The 14,166-nt window shown below is 35.2% G+C and overlaps 3 protein-coding genes across 5 annotated transcripts; 1 reads left to right on the top strand and 2 right to left on the bottom strand.

The window, feature by feature from the left end:
• Positions 1–1,310: 1,310 nt before the first annotated feature.
• Positions 1,311–2,136, bottom strand: LOC118738497 (UPF0691 protein C9orf116 homolog). Its single transcript, XM_036469434.1, has 2 exons — positions 1,739–2,136; positions 1,311–1,673 (listed from the first exon to the last, which is right to left on the bottom strand). The coding sequence occupies exons 1-2, from the start codon at positions 1,875–1,877 to the stop codon at positions 1,468–1,470; spliced, it is 345 nt and encodes a 114-aa protein (XP_036325327.1). The 5' UTR covers positions 1,878–2,136; the 3' UTR covers positions 1,311–1,467.
• Positions 2,137–2,271: 135 nt separating this feature from the next.
• Positions 2,272–6,833, top strand: LOC118737639 (multiple coagulation factor deficiency protein 2 homolog). Of its 3 annotated transcripts, XM_036468285.1 has the most exons (5): positions 2,272–2,659; positions 2,734–2,821; positions 5,853–5,991; positions 6,055–6,170; positions 6,748–6,833. In XM_036468285.1, the coding sequence occupies exons 1-4, from the start codon at positions 2,502–2,504 to the stop codon at positions 6,156–6,158; spliced, it is 489 nt and encodes a 162-aa protein (XP_036324178.1). In that variant the 5' UTR covers positions 2,272–2,501; the 3' UTR covers positions 6,159–6,170; positions 6,748–6,833. The 3 variants fall into 3 exon arrangements, with proteins under 3 accessions (XP_036324178.1, XP_036324177.1, XP_036324179.1); XM_036468284.1 differs by lacking the exon at positions 6,748–6,833 and having other exon boundaries at positions 2,279–2,659; positions 6,055–6,594; XM_036468286.1 differs by lacking the exon at positions 6,748–6,833 and having other exon boundaries at positions 2,281–2,659; positions 6,039–6,148.
• Positions 6,421–12,543, bottom strand: LOC118737638. Its single transcript, XM_036468283.1, has 4 exons — positions 12,310–12,543; positions 8,834–8,966; positions 7,813–7,990; positions 6,421–6,893 (listed from the first exon to the last, which is right to left on the bottom strand). The coding sequence occupies exons 1-4, from the start codon at positions 12,541–12,543 to the stop codon at positions 6,776–6,778; spliced, it is 663 nt and encodes a 220-aa protein (XP_036324176.1). The 3' UTR covers positions 6,421–6,775.
• Positions 12,544–14,166: the final 1,623 nt, after the last annotated feature.

Raw genomic sequence — 14,166 nt, 5'->3', positions numbered from 1 at the left:
AATAGGGAGAATTCGATCTTTATTAAAAGATCTGGTATTATTTCGGTTTTTTGGATTTTCGGTGCCACTTTTGGACTAAGAAAATTTGCTTTTCATTGAATTTAAATGAGAGAAAAAAATTATACAAGTACCTTAATCCTTTTCGAAACGATGCATTTTTAATATCCCTTGCTTCCTATATCAAAATATGAGTTTTCATTAAAAGTGGGCTCATCAACATTTTAGTCTAAGCCAGCGATATTAGATTTTATTTTATTTTATTTACAGTATTCCATGATTAATTAAAGTTGAAAAATTTCTAAATTTTTGGTCCAATTATCCAGGTATTCAATCAATCGATACTCTTTCAATTGGACAACCTAATCAATTAAACGAAAATGCGTAGCTGGAATTCCAGCTTAATTCTGACCGCATTTGGGTTTTTGATCTCGGATTTTTTTTTAATAATTTTTTATGTTATAGTACCAATTGAAAGAGGCCTTCCCGATAAAAAAAAAAATAAAATTGTATGTCCAGCCACTACCCACTGCAGTTAGATGCAATTAACTGCAATAAAGTATTTTGATCTTTTTGATTAATGCAGTGAATTTGTATAGAAGTCAGTGTTCCTGGCAATGAGTTGGACAAAATTTCTAAGCTTTTCATTAATATAAAAATTGGCGAAAATAGATCCCTTTGTCAAGACCAGACTGCGAATGTTTATGCAGAAAACGAAGCCAAAAATGTGTATCACTTATGTAACTATATGGGTATTTCCATCGGAAGATCTATGAGCCAATTGGTCTGCTTTTTAAAACATGTACTGTCTATATATATGTATATATATAGCGCCACACACAAATTATATTGGCCTCAAAAGTGAATCACTTATTTTCTTAAGTGTAATTCCTACAAGAAAAATTAGGATCATAACTATACCAAATACTAAAGTCTGAGTCAGATGGCGGTCGCATTGCAGGATTTTAATTTTTTTTTTGGCGTGGTCTAATGTATATATATACATATATTGTCACCTGAAATGCGAAAATCCGTAACTAACAAACTTTTTTTTCTGCATAATACAAATAATAAGAATACAACTTGTGGGAACTCGCAATTCGATAAAATGCATCATAATCAATCACAAACTAGATTTTGAATTTCTTGTTCGTTACGGCCTTTTACATTTTAGGCAACGATATGTGACATATGTTATTGAATTTGTGACCAAAAAAGATAAGTTCTAAGCCAATAAAAAAATTCTCAAGAGGTGGAGCGAAATCGCTTTAGCACTTGACAACCATGCACCGAATTAGTAGCTGTCGGGATATTGTTTTATTGATACATATAAGTTAGATAGTTTAGTTTATTACATTATTTAATTTATATGAAAAGATTTATTCATACTACTTGTGTTAAGTAGGTAAGCCTCTTACGCACATCCTTGGAATTTCAGAAACCAAAAAGCTATACAACTTTCAACTTTTCTCAGAAATAGGAGCGATCCATTAGAGTGTTGAGTGAGAAATTGCGGTACATGCCGCAACGTTGAAGTTCATTGGAGAATTTCTGGGAGAGTGGAAAGTAGCGCGTAGGTATTGTGTAGGCATTCGGTGCGTAGTAACCATACTCTGAATTGCAAGTGCGATACATGGTGTTCTTGTCTGTCTCAACGCCATAGCCTTTAAAGTTGTCTGAAAGAAGAAAAAACATCATTTACAAAATTGCACACATAGAATATTACAATTTCCAGACGTACAAGGGCACTTGATCTTCTCACGCGTGTGCAGCTGCTCATACAACTTAGCCGTTTGTATGATGGGTTTACGTTTCAAAAATTTTTGGTATTCTTTTTCTGGATTAAAAGTATCCAAATCGTCACAGTAGTGTTCACACATTTCTGCATAGAATCAATGTTTGCGCGGTACTTTAATTACTTTGTATTTAATGCAACAATTTGTGACCTAAAAAAAACGCAGGAAATACGAATTTATTTGGCTGCAAGGACGAGTGGATTACGCGCTTAAAAAAGTGTACACAATTATTTGCCAAAAGTCAGAATTTGTATTCTCTTGCGCGTTTTGTAGAAAGCTTTCAAATGGAATTTGATTGACATAACAAACGTTTGTTGCTGCAGCAACAAAATGGAATAAGTTCGAAAAGTTTGGAAGCATACTGGCACTTAAGCCTTAACATTCCTGTTGCGCGATAAGCAAGTGTCACATTGACAACGATGCAACAGCTGTGGCCCATTGGCTGTCACAAAGCAACACCCTTCCTGTTGTGGGTGTAATTAGCGTTTCAGAACTGTCAAACAGATTTGCATGACATGCGCACTGCCGCCCGTTCATTGCGCTGTGAATGCTTTATTGATTTTAGTGGCAGCGAAAAACACGCCTGCAGATTTTCACTGCAGTGAGAATAAAAGTACTCGACCTCTAATCAATAAATAGTTTTATAAACGAAGAAATATTGTAAAATTTCAACGAAAGTTAACAAGCTGCGCTTAAGATTGTGTAAAAATGTGTAAAATGTTGAATTTTGTAAATTTTATAATATGTATTGCTACATTCAGTCAAACCATGGATCCTTGTTTGACCATTAAACGTGGACCGCATCATCCACGTAGTGAGCCATCAAGAACACGTAAAGTAGATCAGCATTTGACGCACGAAGAGCAGTGAGTTTTGGACCAAAGAAGAGTTGTACTTAAGAACTACTTTATAAATATATATGTAAATACCTTACTTACAGCCACATTGATGATGACCTAAAGGATATGGGCATAAATGTGAATTTGGAAGATATGTCTGAGGAGGAAAAGAATTTTTACTATTTCAAGGTACATACATACATACATATGAGTTTAAGTGAATCGAGTCTTCTCACGCGCGTTTGTATGCGTATAATAACACATAATACCAAGAGGTATGTAGCATAATATGCCTGAGTTTACTTCCGCAATGGCGAATTAGTAGAGTCAATATAGCACTTAAGGTGGACAAATTTCCAAACAGGATAAAAAAGGTACCCCGCTGTTCAGAAAGATATTTTAGTCAAAATAAGAAAAGGCTGTAACTGCCAATTTGACTGGAAATATTTTTAATTAATTAAAATCTATTGGCAATTACCGCATCGCAGCTACTAGCACTGGCGCACAAATGGAAAAATGTAGAAATATGCAGGATGTGGTCGTAATTTATTGAAACGTCACTACTGCAAGCACTAATTGACGGTGATTTCAAAAAATAAATCGGACTTTTTTTACCGGCTACCAATTTCAAAAAACCCGGGTTTTTGATACCGGTTACCAATTTTTAGAAAAGCAAAATGATTACGCCCTTTTATATTATTATGGGTTTTTCAAAATTGAAGTCGCTTTTTTTTGTACCGGTTACCAATTTCAATAATTTAACGAATCTCTTCATAACATTGGTAAAAGTATTTCTCATAGTATTACATACTAGGAAAAGTGTTGGAAAATTTTGAAATCGGTTAATAACCACGCCCACTTTCTATATATTACAGTATTTAAAAAAAATGCAAACTACGATATTTAAATTATTAGTTACTGAATTGATATAAATAACTACCGCGGGATCAGCCTTCTAAGCATAGGTTATAAGGTTTTATCGAGCGTATTGTGTGAAGGACTGAAGCCCACCGTCAATGAGCTGATTGGGCCTTATCAGTGTAGCTTTAGACCTGACAAATCCATCATAGACCGGGTGTTCACAAAACGCTAAATCTTGGAAAAGACCCGCGAGAAAAGGATCGACACTCACCACCTATTTGTCGACTTTAAAGCCGATTTTGACATCACTGAAAGGAGTTGCCAATACGCCGCTATTTCTGAATTAGCCATCTCCTCAAAACTCATACGGCTGTGTAAAATGACGATAAGCAATACCACCAGCTCCGTCAGAATTGGGAAAGACCTCTTCGAGCCGTTCGCCACAAAACGAGGTTTCAGAGAGGGCGACTCCCTTTCATATGACTTCTTTAATCTGATGTTGGAGAAAATAATAAGAGCTGCAGAACTTAACCGCTCGGGAACAATTTACTACAAGAGCGTGCAATTGCTGGCTTATGCCGATGACATCGACATCATCGGTAACAAAAACCGCGAAGTCTGTTCTGCCTTTTCCAAGTTGGATAGAGAAGCAAAGCGGATGGGTCTGGTGGTAAACGAGGACAAGACGAAGTATCTCCTGTCATCAAATAAACAGTCAGCACATTCGCGCCTTGGCACCCACGTCACTGTTGACAGTTACAATTTCGAGAAAGTAGAGAATTTCGTTTACTTGGGAACCAGCATTAACACCGATAATAATGTCAACATGGAAATCCAACGCAGAATCACTCTCGCTAACAAGTGCTACTTTGGACTAAGTAGGCAATTCAGGAGTAAAGTCCTCTCTCGACGTACGAAAACCACGCTCTATAAGTCACTCATCATGCCCGTGCTGGTATATGGCGCAGAAGCATGGACAATGACAACATCCGATGAAGTGGCTCTTGGAGTATTCGAGAGAAAGATTTTGCGGAAGATTTACGGGCCTTTACGCGTTGGCGACGGCGAGTACCGCAGACGATGGAACGATGAGCTGTATGAGCTTTACAACGACATGGACATAGTGCAGCGAATTAAAATACAGCGGCTCCGCTGGCTTGGTCATGTCATTCGAATGGACACCGACGCTCCAGCTCTGAAAGTATTCAACTCGGAACCCGCTGGTAGTAGCAGAGGAAGAGGGAGGCCCCCACTGCGATGGAAAGATCAAGTGGAGAAGGACTTGGCTTCACTTGTCGTTTCCAATTGGCGTCAGGTGGCACAAAAGAGAAACGACGTGCTTAGATGAACTCGGCCAAAATCGTTTAGGCGGTTACAGCGCCAAAAAAGAAGAGAAGAACAGAGAATGTATATAAAGAAAAATATTTATGCAAAGTATATTTTTATTTAAATTAAAAAATGGGCGGAACCACTGCACTTTTTACGAAATTTGTAACCGGTACTAAAAATTCGGGTCTTCTGGTTACTAACAGGGTTAATTTTTCGACTTTCGACAACATTCTAGCCGGTTTCAATGTAACCGAGATGAGTGCAACGTAATCGTCGTCAAGCGAGACAAAGACGAAGCATAGCGTTACAAAATTGCAAGGAGAAACCATGAAGTCAGTAGACAAATAATTTGTGTGGCTTGTCGTTTGAGATAAAGAATGAGACTGTAAAAGTTCAAAAATATTTTTTTTTTTTTAACGACTTTTATCATAAAATGTATACAGGTCCGGGGTCCCTGATAGTAACTGGTACAAACAAAAAAAAAACATTTAATTTTTGAAATAACCATAATAAAAGAAATGGACGTGAACCGGTACTAAAAATCCGGAATTTTCAAAATTGGTAGCTGATATAATAATCCGTTTTCTGCACAAGCACCTTATCAACTCGTGGCCATCGTACTTGAATAGCTCAAGAGCATTAACAAAATGTATGTAAAGTGCTAATAAAAGTATTACGATACCACAATAGGACCACTACCCAGCTTACGGCTTTAACATATAATCCTTACTGTGGTCCAGGTCGATAGTCCCGTAGAATAAGCATCGTTATTTTGAGAAGTTTCTTTGTTGCAGAAAAACACAATTGCCATTGCCTGCCAAAGGGCGACCGGTATTAGTAAAACACTTTTACAGATATTGCTCAGGCTAGGGATTGAAACTTGGTGTTAGCGGGTGTAGTGCGCACCGCTAAACACTCGGCAATGGTATGCGACTTTCCCAAATTGGACGCTTTAAAGATATCGTTTTAGATTGTTTATAAGTGCCTCTTTCTTTACGTATAGTTACTATAAATGTTCATTATTTTACAGATTCATGACAGCGACAATAACAACGCTCTGGATGGGCTTGAGATGCTCCAAGCGGCTATACATCAGGATGAACACTTTAAAAAAGTGGATCGGGACAATTTCCTCCACAATGCCACCGAGGAATTGAATCATATCATTGGTAGATAAAGTACAAGATAGAAATCGGAAATTTTAACATTAGAGCAGATTTTACCCATTCTAGAGGTTATTGATGAGTTCCTGCAAATTGCGGATGCTAATAAGGATGGCTTTCTGCATTATCCAGAGTATGTGAAGGCGGTCACTGGTGTGCCCGAGGATCAATAGAAGTAAACTTGTGTGAGCAAAAAAAAAAATGCAAATAGTTATAGTAAATAAGAAAAAATATAAATCAAAAACGCCACGAGAGATAAATATCAGTTAGTGCTAGGAAAATTAGTTCAACGTTATAAATAAAAAAGTAAATTATTTAATGTTATGCCAAAAGAAGAAAGATAACAGAAACATAATATAGATATACATACATACAAACATATATATGTACGTGTAAAGAATTATACACAGTTTTTCCAAACACTTTTTGCAGAAATATTGCATGTATTATCAAGGAGTTTTTTAAATACATTCGCATATGCATACATACATACATACCTGTGTATGCGTGTACAATATATAGTTATGATATTACCTTTTTTGTAATAACGAAGCAAAGCAACTTATTAAGACTGTAAATAACTACCACGCGATAATTTTTTTGAACAATGCTAGCATAATAACATAATAGTAAAATTAACAAATCAAAAAAATTGCTCATTTATTACTATGTAATTTACTATCGACTACAATACGATAATAATAAAATAATTTTAAAATTAATTGATGTAGTGTATGTATTTTATGTCATTCTGATCGGTAGGTAATTGCGTGTTGTTGTGGACATTTTCTCACACGAGACTATCGCATTTCAATGATCGGTTGCAGGATGAACCGCGAAAACCATCGTAGGATGCCTTCTCGAGCAGCATTATCAGATCGTTGTATCGAGGATTATTAAAAACATTGCTGAACATAAAAGAAGAAAACAATGTAAAAATATCGGTGCTAGATTCTACAAGTTTTAGAATATATATATATATATAGGTATACATATATGTCTATTTTACAAGCCATCCACCTTTTTTCATCTTCTCAATAAATTTTTTCTTTATGTATGGTCACTGCCGGCAAAAAGTATTGGCACAACTGCTTTTTTACAAAATATCCAACAATTCAATCTAATATTTTCCCGCCAATTTAAAAAAAAAAAAATATGATTAATTATACAACAAAAAACATAAACAAAAAATAATTTCTGAACTTTGTGGAAAACTCGCGAAAATTCAGCAAATTTTCATGCAAAATTTCAACATTTTTTCAGACTTTTTAGAATTTTCTGAGCATGCAGTTTTGAAGCCCATTAAATTCTAGTATAAAAAAATGCTAGTTCGGAATTAGCCACAAATCGAATTGATTTTTGAGAATTTTTCTCGTTGAAGGTGTTTTGCATTTTGTCCATACAAAGTATTTTCGCAAGTTTTTTTGGATAGAAGAGAATGCGTGAAAAAAATTTCCAAACATCAATGGTAATTCGTAGCTACTTAGAGCTTCTACTTTTATACAAAAAAATTGATTGGGCTACAAATCTTTATACACAAAAAAATTCTAAAAGATCTAATTAAAAAGTTTAAAATTTGCATGAAAATCTGCTGAATTTTCGCGAGTTTTGCACAAAGTTTAGAAATTATATATTTATGTTTTTTGTTGTGGAATGAACCACATTTTTATAAAAAATTGTGGAAAAATATTCCAATAAAAATTGTTACATATATTGTAAGAAAGCAGCTAAGCCAATAATTTTTGCCGGCAGTGTATATAAATATAGTATTTGAGTAGCTTGTCACAAATCTAAGTATGTATGTTAAAAGTTCATGAACCTACTTACCCCTCATACTTTTCGATGCCGTCAATTAGTGCCTTCGCCGCTTTTGCATATTCGTAAGCTACATTGGGGCTGGCGCACGCCGCTGCATATAGACAATCGTCCAGTCCTATTCCTTGAGCAGCTAAAAATCCAGTGATGAGGTAATCCTCACCATCACTTAAGCCAAAATTGATGTTTTCTAAAAAATACAAAATTTAATAAACCGCACATGCTTAAGACGTCTGTTGACTGACGGTCTAAAAGCAAGTCTGCAAAGGCAGACATGGTTTCCTTCACGAATAAGAGAAAAATTAGGAGGATTCCAGGTTACAATCACACTATCGGCCGAAGTTCGTATGTGGGTATCATTTTGGAAAGGTGAATCACTTGAAATAAAGATCTAGGAAACTACAATATACCACAAGAGAGATTTGGGTTTCACGAGACACTGTTATACCATCTAATCATCAGACAGATGAGTTCAACAGGACTGGAACATGGCTTATAGCCTCAAAAATCTATGCTGCTTTCATACTGAAAACAGTGGCTAAAAACCTACTTTATCGAACTGGTAAACAGAAGGTGGACCGAGAACCAATATGTGGGCTAGCACATCAAATCTGATCCAGACTCGATACGGACATGCTCAGCGCCCTTATTCTCGTCGAACACTCTCAACTCAGTCGGGTTGCTCGAATTTTTACTAGTGGCCGGTAATACACGCAAGAAGAATCGGAATTCCAGCTGACGACTTTTGTCGAAACTGACCAGACTAAGAGAAAATCGAATGCGACGAACACTTGCTCTGCCAGTGATGAAGACGATATTATGTATTCCTTACAATATATACACCTCAATATTTTTTGGGGGTGAAATATTATTTTTTAAATTCTTTATCAATAAAAAAGAAGACACCTATTTTTTTATTTCGTCATGATATTCGAAAATCTCGAAAAAAAAATTCCCGCAATTTTGAACTTACGGAGAAGTATATACATATAAATAAAGCGAATACGCTAAAATATTCATTTTTATGTCTTACCTTCTGAACTTCTCGAACGTCCATAACCATATCCATGAGCACCCCAATGGCTAGCGCCTAACATGCCAGCGGCAAATATTAGTATTTTTAGCAAAATGATTATAAGTAAATTAGTAAGGTTGAGACTGAGCACCTGCAATGAAGAAAATTATTTCGTATAAACTTTGAGGCGCCATTAAAGTAAAATTGGATATTTATTCAGAGATTAGAGTATTTGAAAACGATTTTGAATTAATGAAAAATATTTAAAAAAAAACTCACACAAACACCTTAAGCAAAGGTCGGTTTCCTGTTAGGAAGCTGCCGACGCATTTCAAAATTCCATAGCAGCCGAATTTATACAAGGTGGTTTTGTTAGATCAGCTGGTTTCTTCGCCTTATATGTATTTTGTTTTTTCTTTTATTGATTTGACAGCACACCCATCAAAAGCAAAAACAAAATACATACATATATACTCTTTGGGGCGAAATGAGATTTGACATAACACCCGGAATGCAAATTACATGGGACTGTTGTATTTGCTTTAGCGCTACCACTTTGTATAAATTCGCCTGGGATCAGCCTTATCACGAGCTTCATTTTCGCACGAAGTGGCTCTCTTAGTTTTCTGGCAAAACTGAGGATAAGGTTAAATAAAAGAATCCGTTTAACAAAACTAAAGTACATTTCTCGAGTTTATTTATTTTGTCATTTCCGAAATTTGTAGTGGTTGGCAATGTGCGCTAACATTCCGCAGGGCCTGGGTTAAGCCCAAAATCAAGAAAAAACGGTTTCTCTAATAGCGGTCGCCAGTCGGTAGGCAAAGGCAAACTTCTGAGGGTATTTCTGTCATGAAAAATAGCTCCTCATAAAAATACAATCGTCGTTAGGAGTAGGTGTAGGTCCCTCCCCTTTGTGTGTCAACATCAAGTCGCACGCCACAAGTCGGAGGAGAAGCTCGGCCAAACACTAACATATGTTTAAGTGTACGATGACCATATTAATCATCGTAAAATAAAGGACATTTTTTTCAAAATGATTTGGGAATACTTACATACAACTTGTATGATAAAAGTACCTTGCCATATCGTAATTTAAATCAAATATTTATCAGCTTATTATAATTAAGTGGGGTGCGAAACAAACTGGCGAAAGTTTTCATTATATTTTATAATGGACATATTTATTTTTCATATTCTGCGTTTAAAAATTTACCTCTGAAAAATTCAGAGCCGATTTAAAGGACAGTTTAAGAAATAAAGGAAAAAAGCCGTCCTTTATTTTGAAAAAAATTATAAAGGACAGGGGGTTAAAAAAAGGACTGTCCTTTAAAATAAAGGACCGATGATCACCGTATATACATAAGTGCCGATATATTATTATTGTTCTCGAAAAATTACGTGCATAGAATTTCGGAATGTCCCAACTTGATATCTTTCTAGAAACGCATTCAATCCGATTGCATTGCAGCAGGCTTACAGTTTACCAAGGAGTTCAATTTATTTAATTGATCTAATGAAATAGACCTTGAAATAAATTTGAAATTCTGACTAAATCGTACTTTTTGTTGGGCTAGAGCTACATATCGTTGGCTTAGTTCGCAAACGTGCTAAGTCCATTTTTTTTATTTTTCAGGAGGGACAAAAAACCTTCTAACTTTTTTTGTTGTCAATATTTTTCTAATCTGTAAATGCAGTTTTATTCCTTAGTTCGTCTTGTTTTAGTACCAATAATCGACCAATTTCAAAATAAAGCTGTTGCAGACTTATAGGCTCTTTTAGGACTTACCACATTTTCTCTTTAAGATTTTATTCTTTTAATGTGGACTTAGCACATTTTCTATCAACCTTTTTTCCATTATTTTTTATTGTTAAAAGATTTAATTGTTTACTTTAAATATATTTTATTGTTTTAAAATGAATTAAAACCTAATACAGTTTTATTTCATTGCTATTAACAAAAATAACTATTTTAAGTCGTAAATTTATGTACCATTTATAAAAGAAAATAATTAAAAGCAAGTAAAGAGGTAAAGTTTGGGCGAAACCGAACTTTATCTACCCGGCGCAGGTATCAAATACTATCGTAAGCAGGGGCTTTTCCCGATTTCAAACGTTTTCGATAATATCCTGAGTTAAACTCAATGAAATAATTGAACCACGTTTAGTAGAAATCGCTAAAGTGGCTACCGAAATACACCTTGTAGTCATAAATTGGGCGGCGACACGCAGTCTTATTTAAGAGATTAAGAGATCTGAAATTTACCGTTAGATATACGAGAAGCGAATGTAATTTTGGTCCGATTTGAATAATTTTCAACGAATTGCTTTTCCGTACCAGGTTTATTAAGTGCACAGAGTTTGGTAGAAATTGATAAATAGGTTACCGAGTTACAAATTTGTGGTCATAAGTGGGCGGCGCCATGCCCATTATCCAAAAATTTATCATAATCTAATTTTTTAATTAGATTTTCTACGGATTTCTTAGCTAGACCCTAAATAAGGCTCGTAGCGAGTTTGGTGAATGAGCTACTGAGATGCAGCATTTCATAATAGGTGGGCGCGGTCACGCCCATTTTCCAAAAATTGCACAATAATATTTTTTACAAAAATTCTACTTCACATACTAATTTTGAACAAGTTGCATCCAATATTTACTGAAATATCGTAGTTTTTGCATCTTTAGAAAATACCTTTATATCGGAAATGGGCGTGGTTACATTCAGATTCGCCCATTTTTAATACCAACTTACCTTGGATAAAGGGCAACCTACATACCAAATTTCGTTGAGATATCTCGAGTTATCGTGTACACGGACAGACGTGTATATATATTTTTTTGATTTTTTTGGACTTAGCACATTTGCGTACCAATGCATAACAACAAGTAAAAACGACATTACGGTAATTTTCTTTTTTGGTAATGATGTATTTTCAGTTATGCTATCTTACTGCATCAAAATCTCAATTTACATAAAAAGTGGACTTAGCACGTATGTACTTATAATTAAAATGGTTTTTTGTTTCAGAAATTTATTACATTCAATTTTCTTCGTTGCACTACAGAATAATATCAATTTGTTTATTTAAGTTTAAAGGCCCGTATACAGTTCTCAAGAAAAATCAAAAGAAATATTTCATTAATTTTTTTCTATTGCTAGGAAAAGTACTTTGCAATTGCTGCAAGTTTTCTTGAGAAATAAATATACTGATGTAAGAAATTTTGTTAGAGGAATAACTTTTTCGATTTTCTGTGCGTCAGTTTACATAAATTTTTCGTTTTTCTTGAAAGCTGCAGACCGGCCTTTACCATAGGCCAAGAGCCTTAGCACTTTTATTTCTTGTTATGTAATAATCCGGCACATAATAACAGATCAAAAATCCACACCAAGTAAATAACTGTTTGTTTATAAATCCGAGATTAAATGAGAGGCCCTTACACCTTCGAAAGATTTAAGCCAAAAATTATGATTTTTTGAAAATTTTTTAACACATACTTGACTATTGCCCGTCGATCGATTGATAAGCTCTTTGGCAACTTGCGTCATTATATGGCCCGTCGGACTGGCGATCATATCCTGAGCTGCCTGCAGCCATCCTGTTGGTCGTTCTACTAATCCACTCAAACTGTTATTATTACGATCAACTTCGTAGGCGAGAACTGCACATTGAATCTGCGGTAGCTCGATGAATGCAAAAATCAGAAGGAAACGAGAATTCCGTAACAACATTGCGCGAAGCAATGAATTCGAAAAATCAACTTAAAGAAATTTTAACTAAAAACTCCGACTTGCATACGCGTCATGCAACAACGAAACGTGACTAAATTTTGACGACATTGCATGTCTGGTTTTATGTCTTTTCAAGAGCAGAATCAAAGAAGCGCGAAATGCATTTGAAGTTTCCGCATTTAGCTGCGCTAGGCGCATCGAAGTGTTTGCGTTTGCACAGGTGCCAAATGCAACGTTTGCGATACCTGCGCATGCGCAGCGATAAATTGTGCTGATTTTGCAGGCATCACTGCGCACGAAAGTGAGTTTTCTAACAAATTATGAGCAACAAATAAAATACTCGTAGAAAAACTATTTGTATGAATGAAGAAATACAGGCATTAAAGGCCTAATGTTTCAATGCATCAGGTAGGTTATGTTATTTGGAGTAAACACATACATATATACAAATATAAGTGCCGGATAATGCTATAGGCTAATGACATTAGCCTAGTCGATGGCGTTTGTTTAAAGGTATGTATTTACTTACATACTTTCCCTGCAGGGAAACCGCGGACTAGTGAATCATATTTCTAGTTCCGTACTAGGTCTTTATCGCCAAAAACGAACTCGTCCGATATGAACTAAATCCCCACCAGTCCAAAATCGGAGAAAAGTGGTACTTTTAAAAAACTAATTTATTTCAGTTTTTTCAATAGAAATCGATATCTAAAGTGACGAATTTAGAAATGGTTCGGAACTATAGAAAAAGGGATGCAGAACGAACTAGATCTTATTTGTCGAATTTAGAACTAATTCGGAACTATCGAATAAGGGATGCAGCGGGGGGCTTGTTTACTTTACATAGATATGTGTTAACATTTCAACATCTTGGGACTGTCTGCAATCTAAGAAATAACATGTATACACAATAACAATATGTAAACGTACATTTCTTACAATCATTCAAACAAATTTAATTTCAAATTGAAAACACATTTCTTCCAAAATAACTTAAAATCGCACACACGGAAGAACCAAAAAGATTGAAAAATCATGATACTTTTTTCTTTCGTCTATCGATTTCAGAACTTAGGACTAGTTCGGAACTATCGAAAAAGGGATGCAGCGGGGGGCAATTGACACTTCCTAGGACATCGCCATGTTAAATTCGCCAGTTGCTTGCATGCAAAAGAGATTTATCGCGAACCATTACTGGGTCTAAATGTACTAGAAGCGCCCCAGTTCAGAACTAGAGATTTTCCCTACAGGGTTATTACTCACATATGTATGTACATATGAAATTATGCTTATCAGCACCACGGCCATGCGATGCTTTTCTGTATTTTGAGTGATATTTTTACAGCGTGGCATTATGTAAATTTAGAAAAAAATCATTCATAAAATTCCAAATTGAGATCTTTTTGGGTTTCTCAGTAATTTGCTACAGAAATGTTCATGCCCTCAATTACCACATTATATCAATCAGATCTAGCATTTTATATAATGCGTAATTACCAATTATTTTGTAATTTTCTTGAATGTCATTGATCTGTATGAACTCATATTTTTACAGGCATATAGCCAGTTCGAATTACCTCTGATTCAGTTTTACCAATCCAAAGCATTCCAATATTTCTCTTA

The sequence above is a fragment of the Rhagoletis pomonella genome, unplaced genomic scaffold, assembly GCF_013731165.1.
Source record: "Rhagoletis pomonella isolate Grant_MI unplaced genomic scaffold, Rhpom_1.0 Rhpom_scaffold_00004, whole genome shotgun sequence".
Classification (NCBI taxonomy): Eukaryota; Metazoa; Arthropoda; class Insecta; order Diptera; family Tephritidae; genus Rhagoletis; species Rhagoletis pomonella.
Note: the sequence above shows the minus strand (reverse complement) of the source record. Positions and strands in the feature narration are given on the sequence as shown.

Coding starts and splice junctions, on each gene's coding strand:
- LOC118738497 (XM_036469434.1), bottom strand. CDS start 1,877: ATGTGTGAACACTACTGTGACGATTTGGATACTTTTAATCCAGAAAAA. Junction 1,674..1,738: donor TGAGAAGATCAAGTGCCCTT/GTACGTCTGGAA, acceptor TTCTTCTTTCAG/ACAACTTTAAAGGCTATGGC.
- LOC118737639 (XM_036468285.1), top strand. CDS start 2,502: ATGTGTAAAATGTTGAATTTTGTAAATTTTATAATATGTATTGCTACA. Junction 2,660..2,733: donor CATTTGACGCACGAAGAGCA/GTGAGTTTTGGA, acceptor CCTTACTTACAG/CCACATTGATGATGACCTAA. Junction 5,992..6,054: donor GGAATTGAATCATATCATTG/GTAGATAAAGTA, acceptor TACCCATTCTAG/AGGTTATTGATGAGTTCCTG.
- LOC118737638 (XM_036468283.1), bottom strand. CDS start 12,543: ATGTTGTTACGGAATTCTCGTTTCCTTCTGATTTTTGCATTCATCGAG. Junction 8,967..12,309: donor GATCGACGGGCAATAGTCAA/GTATGTGTTAAA, acceptor TCTTCATTGCAG/GTGCTCAGTCTCAACCTTAC. Junction 6,894..7,812: donor GGCATCGAAAAGTATGAGGG/GTAAGTAGGTTC, acceptor TTTTATGTTCAG/CAATGTTTTTAATAATCCTC.